A 14,559-nucleotide genomic window follows, 5' to 3' on the forward strand; every position below is an offset into this window, starting at 1 on the left:
CGGCGGGCGGGCACGCACTTTGCAACCGCTCCCTAAGCCCGGCCCCGCCTCCGCTCCCCGCCCCAGGCCGCCGTGGCGCGCTGCCGGGGCGGGGCAACCGCGCATGCGCGAGAGCGTACCCGTGCCGCGTGCGCGCGCTGGAGACCGCCTTCCGCGCCGCCGGCTGCGCTCGGCCATGGGTTCGGCGCCGGCCGCGGGCTCGGTGCGCGCGCGCTACCTCGTGTACTTCCAGTACGTGGGCACCGACTTTAAGTAGGTTTCGCGGGCGCGGCGGGGACCACTACGTGGGCCCGGGTGGAGGCGGGAAGGAGGGCGCGGGAGGGCAGACGGAGGTCTCCGGAAGCGAGTTCCAAACGTTCGGGGGAGGGAGCGGCTTTGGCCTCAGAGGGCGGCTGAGACCCCAGGGCGGGCGGCCCCGGTAACCTCCGCCCGCCTCTACCCGCAGCGGGGTGGCGGCCGTCAGGGGCGCCCAGCGCGCCGTCGGAGTCCAGAACTACCTGGAGGTGAGCTCGGCGGTCCCGGGACGCCCGGCGAAGGGCAGGGGGAGGCCCCCGCCCACCCGCCCGTCCCCCGCCGCTCGGTCCTGCAGGAGGCCGCCGAGCGGCTCAATTCCGTGGAGCCGGTCCGGTTCACCATCTCCAGCCGCACGGACGCCGGGGTCCACGCCCTGAGCAACGCGGCGCACCTGGACGTCCAGCGCCGCTCAGGCCGGCCGCCCTTCCCGCCTGAGGTCCTGACCGAGGCCCTCAACACCCACCTGCGGCACCCGGCCATCAGGTGAGCCCGCGAACCGAGCGGCCCCGGGGCTCTGCCTTCCCGACTCCGTCTGTCGCGGACGAGGCCGGAGGTCCGGGCGGGTGGGCGGGGTCGTTCCCCCGCGAGCCTGACCTGCTGCCCCAGGGTCCTGCGGGCCTTCCGAGTGCCCAGCGACTTCCACGCTCGCCACGCAGCCACGTCCCGGACCTACCTGTACCGCCTGGTCACTGGCTGTCACCGGTCTGACGAGCTGCCCGTGTTTGAACGCAACCTGTGCTGGGCTCTCCGGGCAGAGTGAGTGTGGCCCTGACGGTGAGCGGGGAGGGGGCAGGCCGGTCCCCGTTCCTGACAGTTCCCCTGACCCCTGAAGCCGCCTAGACGTGGCCGCCATGCAAGAAGCGGCCCAGCACCTCCTCGGCACACACGACTTCAGCGCCTTCCAGTCGGCCGGCAGCCCGGTACCAAGCCCCGTGCGAACACTGCGCCGTGTCTCTGTGTCCCCAGGCCTGGCCAGCCCTTTGCTTAGCCCCCAGGAGAGCAGGTGAGGAAGGGCCCATACGCTGTGGTCCTGCCCTCAGGCTGACAGCACTAATTTTAGCTCCAGCACCTCCCTCGGCAGAGGCAAGGCCGGGGGGACGGGGACAACCAGGCATCCTCAGAGCTTGGTCAGCTGGAGCATGTGGGACACTCGAGTGGCCAGGACGCCCCCCAGCCTGCAGCTGTGCCCTCCCCTCAGGCTGAGCAACAGAGCACAGGGAAGGCTGCCTTTCTTTGAAAAACCCCTGCCCTGCCTAACGAAAGAATCTTGGCAGCTACTGGAAAGGTTTCATTGGGGCCAGTGATTCTGGCCCAGCCTGCCATGGCTGGTTTCTGCTGCCCCCGGTACTATCCAGAGAGCCACTCACAAGGTGGCAGCTTCTGACCACAGAACCTCCCGTTGGGGTGAGCCCTGAGAGAAGCAAGGACTTCTGCCAGCCCCAGACTCCCACGCAGAGCGCAGGTAAAGGGCTTGGGCCTCTGGCACATGCACGGGCCACACTCCTAGTTCCTGCAGCAGGACAGCAGGTGAGGTCCCAGGGCAAGCTCCTCAGGGATGGCCAGGCTACCTGCCCAGCCTCTGGAGTCCTGCCACCTCCATGCCTGGGCATTGCCCGCCTGCCTCACTGGGGATGGGGTCAGCCAGGGCCCCTGGTGGACGACCTAGTGGGAACCAGGCTTGTTTGAGGCCCCGTCCTATCACTTCCGTGTCTGACGCTGGTGAGCTGCCCCACAGGCACCTACAGGTACTTGTTTTTCCAGGAAGCTGCAGTTCTGGAGCCTAGAGTTTGAGAGCCGGTCCTTCTTGTATAGACAGGTGGGCTCTGTTCTGGGCCCTCCCTTGGGGGTGGGGCTGAGGGTGTGCAGGCCCCTGTGCAGTCTCGGCTCTGGGTCACAGGTACGGAGGATGACAGCTGTGCTGGTGGCCGTGGGGCTGGGGGCTTTGGCACCTGCCCAAGTGAAGACAATTCTGGAGAGCCAAGACCCCCTGGGCAAGCACCAGACACGCCTGGCCCCAGCCCACGGCTTATTCCTGAAGTCAGTGCTGTATGGGAGCCTTGGTAAGAGCAGCGGGCCGAAGAAGGGCTCTGCTGTATGCCCGCTGACTGCTGAGGCCCAGTCCTCACGGGGGAAGGCACTGCCTTCCTGCCACCCAGCCAGGCAGGAATCTGGCCATTGCCCAACCAGAAAGTGAAGGTGTGGGGTGGGGAGGCTGCAGGAGTGAAGGTGTCCCCCCAGGGTTGCAGCCCCTCAGCCCAGCCCATCCTGCCCTGGCCCTGGGAGTGGTCCCAGTGGCAGGGACGGCTCTGGGCTGACCTTGCCCCAGGCTGACGCAGTGTCTGGTGTGTCCACAGATGCTGCTTCCTGCACCCTGCAGGGGCCACAGTTTGGGAGCCACGACTGACCCTGGACGCTCAACCAAAATCAGGCCACACCAGGCCCAGCCCTGTGCTCGTAAAGCCAGGGCAGTCACGGCCGCCTGGGGCCCACAGCACTGCTGCCTGACCTCCAACCTCGTCTGCCTGGGTCCCACCACCCTGGATGCCCATCTGTGTCCCGGGCGGGGCGGGGTTCAGTGCAGGACATAGTCGGGGGCAGCAAGTGGTCTTTTGTTCAGCTTTTATTGGAAACTGCTGTCTGGGACCCCCTGCCCTAACCATCATTTTGGGGGCCAGGAACAGGAATAAAGGCAAAGCAGCCCAGAGGTCAGTTAATTTCTTCAGCTGCAAACAGCCACTTGGGCGGGCACATGACCCACAGCCTCTGTCCCCAGGGACTGGATCCACAGGCCCTGTGCACCCGCAGTCCTGAAGTGCAGGCCCAGGTCTCTCCAGCTAGGTGAGGGCAGAGGTGGGTGGGCTGGGTGGCTGGGCGAGTGCCCTCAGCTGGGAGCCTGGGGGAGGCCCTTCTTCAGCAGAGACGTGAGGAAGCTCCCCAGCTCCTCGTCCTAGAGCAGAGGCAAGAGCACCATGGGCTGGGCAGTGCAGGGCAGGGAGGGGGTGGTGACACCTGAGCTGAGCTCGGTGGGGTGGGGGCCCCCCTTACCTGGTAGGTCCAAGAGACCAGCAGCACCTTGGTGCCCGGGTCCTCGGAGGGGGCGGCGGCCTGGATTAGGATGGACTCCACAGTCACCGAGCCGTCCGGGAGGTGCTGCACACAGTGGTCCTTCAGGATGCTGTGGGGAGGCTCCGTGAGGCCCGGCCTTGCCCCGGGGGCCCGAGGGGATGGAGGGCGGGGCCGGGGGCCCACCTCTTGAGGTGGCTGTAGACACGCAGTGCAGTCTCCTGCTCCTTGCGCGTGTCGTGCAGGTGCACGCGGCAGGTGAAGCGCAGCTGGTGCTCGGCCAGGCCCAGCTCTTTGAGGGCTTGCTCTGAGGACACTAGCCGGAAATTCTGTGGGGCAGGGGCAGGTCAGGGAGCACAGAGGCAGGTCAGGGAGCACAGGGGCAGGTCAGGGAGCACAGGGGCAGGTCAGGGAGCACAGGGGCAGGTCAGGGAGCACAGCGGCAGGTCAGGGAGCACAGGGGCAGGTCAGGGAGCACAGGGGCAGGTCAGGGAGCACAGCGGCGGCCCTCCCCCCTCCAGAGGCCACCTGCCACTCACGCTGTCCTTCATGATCAGGGTGCCGTGCAGGAGCCGCGGCTTCTTGGCCTCAGGGAGCAGCCCTGTGGAGGCAGCAGGGGCCATCAACCTGAGGGCCGCCCCAAGCCACCCGCCCCGAGCACCCGGCCTGCCCTGCCCACGTACCCTGTGCCATCTCCCGCTTCAGCAGCCCCAGCGAGATGCCTACAGGGATGCTGAGGCTCGTGGGCAGCGTCACCGTCTCGCCATTGGCCGGCATGTAGCAGCTGACCCCTGAACCCCGGGGAAGAGAGTCTCAGGGCAGGCTGCCCACGCTGACCCGAGGTGGGCCCCACGCCGCCCACCCAGCTGCCTACGGAGCTCCTGCTCGATCTTCTGCTTCAGGAACTCCATCTTCTTGGCCTCGCCGTGCACCAGCAGCACGCTTTCCGGCTCTGCCTGGCCCACCAGCTGCATGATGCCCTTGGCGTCCGCATGGGCACTGAACGACATGTACTCCACCTGCATCTTGACCTCCAGCTGCAGGCCACAGGGCACGGACAGCGGTTACCACCAGGAGGTGCCCCTCGGCCCTGCCAGTCCGCGGGGGGTCGGGACTCACCACCTGCCGCCCCTCCATCTCCAGCTTCCGCTGTCCACTGAGGATCTTGTGGCCCACGGTGCCCTGCACGCAGTAGCCGGGCATGATGACCTGGGGGTGGGCACAGCTCACAGCCACAGGACCCCAGCCTTGGCCCCTCATGGCCTTCCCTGGGATGCCCCAACTTGAACCCCTGGAAGCTGTTGCCACCTGCCAGTGGTGCCCTCCCAAGCCTAGCTGCAGACTCCAAAGGGCTCAGGTTTTGGTACAAGAGTGTCGAGGGCTGGGCTGGGGCTCTTCTGCCTGAGGTGGACGGGCTGCGTCACGGGGAGACTCAAAGGCCCCAGTGGCACGTCACCCTCATCTCCTGGTGGCAGCAGCCACGTCCCTCGGCCAGCATGGGGCCAGGCCAGCAAGAGCGCAGGGAGAGCGTGTCAGGACAACCCACTAGCCTCCAGGTTTCTGCACCGCACCACGGCCCTCACCATGTTCTTCTCGTTCCCCGCCCATTTCCGGAAGATCTGCAGGGACTGCCCGGCGTGCAGCATTCCTGGCGTGGCAAACACAACCTGCGAGAGACAGAGGGCAGGGAGGTCGAGTCAGGGCAGCAGATGCCCCGCATCCCCCCGCAGGAGGCCCATCCACACAACCTGTGGGACACGGGGCGGGGGCGGGGGCGGGGGCGGGGGCGGGGGCGGGGGCGGGGGCGGGGGCGGGGGCGGGGGCGGGGTCGAGTCAGGGCAGGAGATGCCCCCCACCCCCGCTGCAGGCCCAGCCCAGAGACCCATGGGCAGGGACCTGTAGACAGGCCAACTGATGTGGACACACTTGCCAGCCCCGCCACGGCCTCACCATAGGCCCTGGGTTGTCAGCAAAAGCCCGGTCAAAGGCCTTGATGTGTTTGAACTCGAACATGTTCCTCTGCACAAAAGTCTTGCGGATCTTCTGGTTGGTCCAGGGGATGAACAGCTTGTAGTAGTGATTGGCCTTCTCGGTCAGGCCCGTGGAGAAGTAGATGGGCACCTTCAGGTTCATGCGCTCCCTGGGGACCACAGGAGGACACTGCAGGGCAGGACTCAGCCAGGTCACCCCCACAACCTCATCTGCACGACCCATGCACAGGACGGGTTTAGCCCAGTCTCCCATCATGACCACAGGAGGCCAGTGCCTGCATCCTATGTCCCATTAAGCCCTGTAGCAGCCCAGCTTGGTGGAGGACCAGGAACCCCATCAAGAGCCACAAACAGTGGCACCGATGGAACGTCACAGGCCTCCCCCACAGGACAGCAGCGAGCGGCGCTGAGCTTCCGCTGGCACCCTGGGCAGGGCTGCCCACCACACCCAGCAGTTGTTGTGCCCTGAACTGTGTGCACGCTGGGCTAATGCACGGCCGCAGCTTCCAACCCGGGGCGGGGCTCCTGAAACAGCCATCCGGGTAGCGCCTACCAGAAGGTCTCCAGGAGGATGCAGAGCTCCTGGGCACGGCCCAGCGCGAACACGGGGATCAGCACCTGCGGGGACACATAGGCTTGGCCCAAGCAGGAGCCCTGGCTTCGCGGCCCCTCAGCACAGCAGGCAGCGTCCAGTGAGGGCACGGCCAGGCGCCCAAGGGCTGCGGCCCCGTGTGGACCTGAGCCTCTCATATCTGCTCCCAGTTCCATCCCGGCGACTCTCCGGCGACAGAAGAGAACAGCATGGGGGCCCTGGCCAAGGCTTCTTCGGGATCTGAGGTAGGAGGGGCAAAGGGCCTCCCTAGGGAAGGGTCTCTGAGCTTTTCTCCTCAATGCTGAGCAAACTTTCCTCTCTCCCTACCTGAAAATGCAGCACCCCACACCCTGAGACCCTGCCCCATGCCAAGGGCAGCCAAGCCTCCCAGAAGGGCCCGCGTCCCAGCCCTGCCGCGGCTACCTTCCCACCACGCTCCACAGTCTCGTGGACTTTCTTCAGGAAGTCTCGCTCCCGGCAGCGCTTGGAGTCGCGGATGGTCGTGGCGTACGTGGACTCTGTGATGAGCAGGTTGGGGCGGCACTTGTCAATCCAGGCAGCTCTGGAACACGGGTGGGGTTGTGAGCCGAGGCTGACTGTCCCCACAGCTGCAGGGCTGGGTGTGACAAGCTGGACCCCGGTCCCACCCTAGCCGCCTTCCTAGGCCACTCTGGCTGGAAAGACCCAGCTGGTAAAACACTGTGGACAGCACACTTGGGAAGAGAGAGGAGGCACAGAGGTCCCCGCCTGGACCCTGTGCCTTCGCGAAACTGAGCCTAGAAGGAAGGGGCTCTCCGGGCCACACCAGACCTGGGAGACACTGCTGGGCTGTCCACTCGAGGGCTAGCATCCCCACAACTACAAGGGTCGCGAGCTCCAAGGGGCCTCGGCACACTTACCCCAAGTGTCGGTCCGGGGTCATGTTGTAATCACCCTGGTGAATGAACGAGGCCGCCATGGCGAGGGTGCCTCCCACCCCGGCAGCCCCTCCCGAGCCTCCAGCCCCTTCCACTGACCGTATAGACCACAGACTCTGAGCCCACTTTAATCTGGAACATGGCTGCGCCCAGCACGTGGCCTGCATAGTAGGCCTTGATCTCCAGCTCGTCATCCACCTGTGGAGGACAGGGCCGCACTCAGGCTCCGCCATCACAGCAGAGGGGCAGGGGTGGGAAGCAAGGGCACCGCACTGAGCCCTTCATTCCCTGTTTCTCACACAGCACCCAGTTCATGAGGGACAGGCAGCAAGGACCAAGAACGGGAAACAACAGACGGAGACTGAGGGCGCTAAAGGCAGAGTTTCCAGCGTGGACTCCGAATGCACCAGAGATGAAAGACGAGATGAAGAACGTTGGCGGCCGGGCGCGGTGGCTCACGCCACTAATCCCAGCACTTTGGGAGGCTGAGGCGGGCAGATCACAAGGTCAGGAGTTCAAGACCAGCCTAGTCAATATGGTGAAACCCACAAAAATTAGCCCGGTGTGGTGGTGCTCGCCTGTAGTCTCAGCAACTCAAGAGGCTGAGGCAGGATAATCACTTGAACTCAGGAAACAGAAGTTGCAGTAAGCCGAGATCACACCACTGTGGTCCAGCCTGGGAGACAGAGTGAGACTCTGTCTCAAAAAAAATATTGGTCCATCAGCGCATAAGCACCAAAAACCAAGGTGAAGGCCGTAACCCTACAGGTGCCCGTGCCCAGAGATGGCCTCTGAGACAGGAAAAAGGACGATGCGTGTGAAGTGCAGGGTCAACTAAAAGTCTACACACCTGAGAGGAAAAAGTCCTTCAAGAGCGAGGGTAAAATAAATCCACTTGCAGGCAAACAAAACTTGACGGAATCACCAGCAGACCCATGCTGATATTCTTCAGGCAAAAAGCAAAGTATCCCACGTAAAAGATGGGAAAAAACGCAGGAAGCACGACCAAGAAAACAAACATAAATAAAACTAAGCGCCGGGCACGGCGGCTCACGCGTGTGATGCCAGCACTTTCGGAGGCCAAGGCAGGCGGATCACCTGAGGTCAGGAGTTCAAAACAAGCCTGCCCAACGTGGCAAAACCCCGTCTCTACTAAAAGTACAAAAAAATTAGCTGGGCGTGGTGGCGGGTGCCTGTAAGCCCAGCTACTCAGGAGGCTGAGGCAGGAGAATCACTTGAACCCGGGAGGCAGAGGTTGCAGTGAGCTGAGATTTCGCCACTGCACTCCAGCCTGGGTGACAAGAGTGGAACTCTGTCCCCCCCAAAAAAGAAGATTAAGCACATGTTGATGTCACCAGGTATTAGAGATCATGCCTTGCTGGGTTGAAATACAGTGAGGGAGTTGCCAGGTGCGATGGCTTACACCTGTAATCCAGTACTTCCGGAGGCTGAGGTGGGAGGATCACCTGAGCTGGGGAGGCTGAGGCTGCAGTAAGCCAAGATCACACTCCAGCCTGGGCAACAGAGTCAGAGACCCTGTCTCAAAAAATAAAAAAATTTCAAACCGAAGAAGATAAATGCACTTGATTTTGATAAGTTCAAGCAGAAAGATGAAATGGTCCAAAATATATAGGAACATAATACAGTATCAAAGATAGGAAAGCAACGCCCACAGACTAGTACGACAGACAAATCCATCGTCTTTGGGAGAAATGTCACGAATCCAAGCTGTCACTTGCCTACTTCACTTCCTCCCTGACCCACACACGAGTTACCACACCCAGAACCGGGCGCCCTTCAGAGCCGGCCCATCTCCCCTCCGGGCCCTGCCTCCCTCCCGGTGATACCCCAGGAGCTCCAGCGAGTCTCTGGCAACTCCGAGTGCTCTGAGTTCCCACTCTGGCCTCTTCGATGCTATGCAGACAGAGCCCGGTGGTCAGAGACCAGGGCACACCCCCACCCCACGTGCACTCTCCTGGGGCCAGCACCCAGTCTGGTCCGGGACCCGCATGCTCACCGGGTGCCCCCTCCTGGTGTCCCCATGGTGCTGGGCACAAGAGTGAGGCCCAGCCTTCCCAAGGCTGTGCAGAGCACGCAGAAGGCATGCTTGGTGTGGGGTGGGCAGTGACTGTGCCGTCTGTGGCCCTGGGAGCCTGACCTGGACTGTCTGGTGGAGGTGGACGGCCACCACCTTCTTCATGCAGTCCTTGATCATCTGGGAGGTGAAGAAGTTGGCCTCACCCTTCTTGTCCACGGCGATCTTGCGGTAGTCCTCCAGCAAGATGGGGCAGATGGCCTGGGTAGGGTGCGTCATGTAGATGGGCCCGTCGTAGCCCACCATCTCGCTGAAGTAGGGGAGTGCCCCACAGTGGTCCAGGTGGAAGTGGCTGGGGGGACGAAGCACAGGTCAGCCTGGGCCACCCTACCCCAGCCTTCACCCCCGCCCTGGGCTTGCGGGTCACTCGTCCCTTCATTCGCTGAGTGCCTACTGTGCATCAGACCCCGTCCCGAGGACTGAAGAGTCAGGAATGAGCAAACACAAAACTGTCTCCCTCGAACCTTCAGTCTGAAAATCTAGCAAGGCAGTAAGCGAACGGGAAACTGGACGTGTTAGTAATGGTGACACGCCTGCAAAACAGTGCAAAGCCACTAAGGAACCGTGAGGGGGAGCCGCTGGCTTTTCAGGTGGTCGGGACAGGCTGAGTGGAGCTGCAGGTGAAGGCGGCACAGACCCGAGGGCAGGGACAGTGCCTGGCGAGCCCCAAAAAGGCACTAGAGGCCCTGCTGTGTCCGAGAAGAAACCACAACCACGAGGGTGAGGACGCCGAGGGGGAGGACGGACAGGGCAGGGGGGACCAGCAGGAGTGCTGTGGGCATCCAGGCAAGGCCACCCAGACCAGTGGGTCATAAGATGCTGGACCCTAAAGGCTGGAGTCAGGGCAGACTTGGACCTCTGGAATCGCCAATAGACAGTGGAGTTTAAAGCTCCTAAGACAGTGAAGGCATGGAAGAGAGTGAAGCCTGGAGGGCCGGGTTCAGAGGGCAGGGCCGGGTTCAGAGGGCAGGGCCAGAAGAACAGGCAGAGACCAGGCCACGTGTGTGACCAGTAAGGCAAGCAGGGAGCAGATCCTGCGGCCCAGAAGACCCCTGAGGATCAAGAATGGTGCAGGCCCCTTGCCAAACGCTGCCGAGGCCCAGTACGGGGGCTCAGGCCCCACAGACACAGACGTGGGGCCCTCAAGGCCCCTAGCGGGTGCCCACCTGATGATCACACAGTCCAGGAAGTCTGTGAGGCGGCCATTCTGAGTGATGTAGGAGAAGTCAGGGAAGCGCCGCTGGGAAGGGCATGAGGGCGTCAGGTTGTGGCTGTGGTCTCCAGGCAGCATGTGGGAGCACCCACACCCCAGGAAGCGGCTCCCAAGAAGCAGGATTCTGTGTGCAGACTCAAGGCCAGGCTGGGCACTCCCACCCCGCAGGTAGCATCAGGATCCCCGGCTGCTCACAGCATCCAGAGAGGCCAAGGTTCCCCCCAACCTCACGGACAGATCTGAGCTGGAAGCTGAGCCCACCCTATAGGACCCTGGGGCTGGGGCCCAGTGCAGCACAAGGGGACCTCCCCATGTAGGGACTCATGTCAACCGGGCCCAGCCATCCCTGCTCCCTGCAGGGTACAGCCGTCCAGGCACAAGCACTGCTGCCCACTGCCCCACTGTCCAAGATCCGAGGCCCAGCGTCCTGCTGTGGACGGTCCACCCTCCCGACCTCTGGGCCTCCTGCCCAAGGGACTCACATCGTCATTGAAGCCCATGTGCATCCCACAGTCCAGCATGACGTTCTTGCCTGCGATGGACACCAGGATGCAGCTTCGGCCCACGTCCTGGCCAGCCCCTACTCAAGAGAGGGCAGGTGAGAGGCACTGCTGTGTGGACAGACACTTGGGCTAAGAAGCAGGGCCACCTCCACTCACAGGAAGGGGGACACGGGACCCGGCCCCACGCCACCACGCCCAGGGCTGAGGCCAGCAGCCCACACGCCCTCCCCTGCCAGCTTCCCCTGGCCTCTCAAAGCGGCTGAGGACTGCTGGCTGAGTAGTAGGCACTGTGTGGTGGTCCTTGGTGCCCAACAGAGACAAGTGCTAGTCTATGGGGCCAAGATCTCAATCGGGGTCACTCCTGGGCTGTGGCTAGACCCTCAGTAGAGCTGCAGACCAATGAGGCTGCCTCCTCCAGGATCTGTCCCCAGGCAGGCAAGGGCCTGGGTGCCTACGTGCTGCAACTGGGTGCCTACTGGTGGTGCGGCTGTGGAGGGATGCCACGCAGCCTCAGCCACGCCACAGCGAACACAGTGCCGGCAGTCCAGCAGTGGTCAGTGTGGGCAACACAAGCCCCACACCATTGGGCACCATGCAGCCCCCAACACAGACCCTAATCTGCGCCCCTCCCATACTCCTGACAACCAAGCAGCCCTGCCCAGCTGCTCCAGCCAGAGGCCCTGGCCAGGCAAGGCACACTCAGCCCCTCATGTGGCCTGGGGGCCCATGAGGAAAGGGCCATAGCCTCTGCACCTCTGCTCCTGCCTGCGCCTGGGCAGGAGTCTGATGGCAGTAAACGGCCTGGTTTTCCCCTTGAATCCCACCCACCTCCCTCTGCCAGCCACCTGAAGCGTCCAAAGCCAGTACTGTACCTCAGGGTGATGGGGCCAAGGGCCTGCCTGCCACAGATGGGGGTCTCAGGTTCTCTTACAGGCCTGTTCCTGCCCTCGCTGGGCTCTCTGAGGCCGGGGCCTCAGCTGTCTCCTCCCTCTGCATCTCCTGCCCCAAGCCACGCCAGGCTCGTAGAGGCCCCCCAATATCTGTGGGAGGAGAGGGCTGCCCCTCTTTCCAGGCAAGGACCTGAGGCCACAGAGGCACTCATGGCACACAGCCCCGAAATGTGGGGCTCGGGTTGGTTTTCTGAATTCCAAAGCCCAGTCCTTAGGCACTGGCAGTCCTGCCTCCCAGCAGGACCCAAACTGATCCCAGGAAGGAAAGACGGCAGAGGTGCAGGAATAGAGCCTGGAGCTAGAGGATGGGACAGGGCTCAGAAGACAGAGAAGAGCATCCCTGTCTGCAAGGAGACTGCTGGCAGACAAGTCAACGAGGCGTCCCGAGCGTGCCAGACGGAGGCTTCTGTGACAGGGAGAGCAAGGTAGGAATACAAGAAAGCCCTGAAACTTCCAGAACCATGACGAAAAATTCTCCCTGAGAAGCCAACGTCTGAGCAGGGTGGGGACGGACAGGCAGGGTGGGAGAGCAGCCACACAAAGGCCAGGGCGTGGGAGTGACCGCAAGGACACAGCACTGGCCCAGGGACCATGGAGCCCAAGAGGCGTACCTGGTGCAGGGAAGGGTGAGACGGGTTCTGCTTTGACGATCCCTGGGCTGAGGTAACTTGAGAAGATACCCAGGTGCAAGTCTGGGGTAACTGAAGCCACAAGAAAGACTGGGCTGTCCAGATAGTGGGCAGCCAGGAGGCCCAATGGGAAAGGGGCAGGCTGGGAGGACCCTGCAGAGACCTCAGAGAGCAGGGGAGGGCAGCAGAGCCCACACTAACAGCTGCGAAATGCTGCAAAATGGGATATGAACTCTGACCTGGCAGGCCGGGGTGTTCAATGCAGCCATTAATAGCACCGTAGGCCAGGCATGGTAGCTCACACCTGAAACCCCAGCACTTTGGGAGGCCGACGTGGGCGGATCACAAGGTCAAAAGATCAAGACTATCCTGGCCAACATGGTGAAACCCCGTCTCTACTAAAAATACAAAAATTAGCTGGGCGTGGTGGCGCGCACCTGTAGTCCCAGCTACTCGGGAGGCTGAGGCAGGGGAATCACCTGAACCCGGGAGGCGGAGGCTGCGGTGAGCTGAGGTCGCGCCACTGCACTCCAGCCTGTGACGGAGACTCCATCTCAATAAAGTTAAAATAACAGCACCGTGGCCCTGCTGGGGCGGGTGCGCCCTCTGAGGAAGCACTGACGCCACAGAGAAGGACGCGGAGTCCCGTCCAGGTGTCTGTACTGGAAGACGCCCTCGACCTCCTCCCCAGTGGAAGGCCCAGGTTCCAAGACAGCACACGGCAGGCATGTACGGAAAAAGCCCGGGGACACCGGCAGGGTTGGCCGCCAACACCACGTCCCCCAAGTTGTTTCTGAGACCCTGGACTTTGATTAATTCTTTCCCTCTTCGTATTGTTCTATAGTGCACGACTTTTACCCTTTTTTGAAATAGGGTCTTGCTGTCGCCCAGGCTGGAATGCAGTAGCACCATCATGGCTCGCTGCAGCCTCAACCTCCTGGGCTCACGCGATCCTCCCACCCCAGCCTCCCAATAGCTGAGACCAGAGGCGTGAGCCACCACGCTCAGCTAATTTTTGCTTTTTTATTTTATTTTTTTGGAGCAACAGGGTCTTGCCATGTTGGCCAGGCTGGTCTTCAACTCCTGGGCTCAAGCGATCCTCCCACCTTTGCCTTCCGAAGGTGCTGGGATTACAAGCGTGAGACACAGTGCCCAGTCTGTTAGGGCCTTTAGGAGTATGCATTTGTGTTTTCTATCTTTTCAGTGTTGCAAGGATCAAGGAGAACAAGAGCTGAACTGACCGTTGATTTAACTGAGATGTAAGGACAAAGGGTGGTGGACAGAACGTGAGAGGTGAGGAGGCAGAAGCCGGGCTGCGAGAGTGGAAGGCTGAAGGGCTGGGGGACCAAGGGGCTGAGGAGCTGGGGGTCTGGGGGGCTGGGGGACTGGGGTCTGGCGGACTAGGGGGCTGGCGGGCTGGGAGTCTGGGGGTCTGGTGGGCTGGGGGGGCTGGGGGACTGGGGGGGCTGGCGGGCTGCGGGTCCGGGGGGCTGGGGGTCTGGCAGGCTGGCGGGCTGGGAGTCTGGGGGTCTGGCGGGCTGGGGGGGCTGGGGGGGCTGGGGGACTGGGGGTCTGGCGGGCTGGGGGGGCTGGGGGTCTGGCGGGCTGCGGGTCTGGGGGGCTGGGGGTCTGGCAGGCTGCGGGTCCGGGGGTCTGGGGGTCTGGCGGGCTGGGGGGGCTGGCGGGCTGGGGGGGCCGGGGGTCTGGCGGGCTGGCGGGCTGGCGGGCTGGGAGTCTGGGGGTCTGGCGGGCTGCGGGTCCGGGGGTCTGGGGGTCTGGGGGTCTGGCGGGCTAGGGGGCTGGGGGGCTGGGGGGCTGGGGGGCTGGCGGGCTGGCGGGCTGAGGAACTGGAAGCGGCAGCGCGCGGCACAGGGAGGTCAACGCACCGAGGAAAGCGCACAGCGAACGCGGAGGCCCCGCGGCCCCATCTGCGTCGTCCCCTCACGGCCGCCTGAAGCTCGGGGCTCGCGTTCTCGCGTCACTGCGGGAGGCCCTGGGTACCGGGACTAGGCCGCCTCCCGGCTCCCACCAGCGCCCGCGCGGGGAGGAGGTGACGGGCGGACGCCCGCGACGCACACCGGGCTCCGCGGCGAGAACCGCGAGGCAGCGGGGCGCCCAGCCCGCCGGGAGCCGCATCCGAAGCCCGCCCCACAGCCCTCCGGGAGACTCCCACTCACCTAAGGGCGTGACTCTGATCTCAGGCATCTTCTCCACCGCGATACCGGACCCGCGAGCCGCACACACGGAGACGCGCTGCACAGGCCCAGCCGCCGCGGCGTCGACTTCCGGTGCTCTTGCCGGAAATGAAGTCG

The 14,559-nt window shown here is 63.4% G+C and overlaps 2 protein-coding genes and 1 long non-coding RNA gene across 5 annotated transcripts; 2 read left to right on the plus strand and 1 right to left on the minus strand.

The window, feature by feature from the left end:
• The first annotated feature begins 134 nt into the window (after window positions 1-134).
• On the plus strand, window positions 135-2,996 carry PUSL1 (pseudouridine synthase like 1). 2 transcript variants are annotated; one of them, XM_021667463.2, is made up of 8 exons: window positions 135-252; window positions 446-503; window positions 590-777; window positions 901-1,050; window positions 1,127-1,297; window positions 2,056-2,110; window positions 2,192-2,354; window positions 2,649-2,996. In XM_021667463.2, the coding sequence occupies exons 1-8, from the start codon at window positions 176-178 to the stop codon at window positions 2,696-2,698; spliced, it is 912 nt and encodes a 303-aa protein (XP_021523138.1). In that variant the 5' UTR covers window positions 135-175; the 3' UTR covers window positions 2,699-2,996. The 2 variants fall into 2 exon arrangements, with proteins under 2 accessions (XP_021523138.1, XP_064228035.1); XM_064371965.1 differs by having other exon boundaries at window positions 176-252; window positions 2,056-2,354.
• Window positions 2,897-14,522, minus strand: INTS11 (integrator complex subunit 11). Of its 2 annotated transcripts, XM_012467919.2 has the most exons (17): window positions 14,425-14,522; window positions 10,648-10,745; window positions 10,119-10,192; window positions 9,016-9,244; window positions 6,957-7,055; window positions 6,840-6,874; window positions 6,364-6,502; window positions 5,902-5,966; window positions 5,308-5,497; window positions 4,941-5,024; window positions 4,477-4,566; window positions 4,232-4,394; window positions 4,041-4,148; window positions 3,897-3,958; window positions 3,544-3,686; window positions 3,340-3,469; window positions 2,897-3,241 (listed from the first exon to the last, which is right to left on the minus strand). In XM_012467919.2, exons 1-17 carry the CDS (start codon window positions 14,450-14,452, stop codon window positions 3,176-3,178), a joined length of 1,803 nt encoding a protein of 600 aa, XP_012323342.1. In that variant the 5' UTR covers window positions 14,453-14,522; the 3' UTR covers window positions 2,897-3,175. The 2 variants fall into 2 exon arrangements, with proteins under 2 accessions (XP_012323342.1, XP_012323343.1); XM_012467920.3 differs by lacking the exons at window positions 10,119-10,192; window positions 14,425-14,522 and having other exon boundaries at window positions 10,648-10,727.
• LOC110567592 (uncharacterized) lies at window positions 5,190-7,412 on the plus strand. The gene is made up of 3 exons (XR_002477968.2): window positions 5,190-6,185; window positions 6,280-6,447; window positions 7,161-7,412. It is a non-coding gene; the product is annotated as an uncharacterized LOC110567592 (long non-coding RNA).
• Window positions 14,523-14,559: the final 37 nt, after the last annotated feature.

Source organism: Aotus nancymaae, unplaced genomic scaffold (genome assembly GCF_030222135.1).
Source record: "Aotus nancymaae isolate 86718 unplaced genomic scaffold, 86718_ANA_hifiasm-v0.15.2.pri h1tg000250l, whole genome shotgun sequence".
Taxonomy (NCBI): Eukaryota; Metazoa; Chordata; class Mammalia; order Primates; family Aotidae; genus Aotus; species Aotus nancymaae.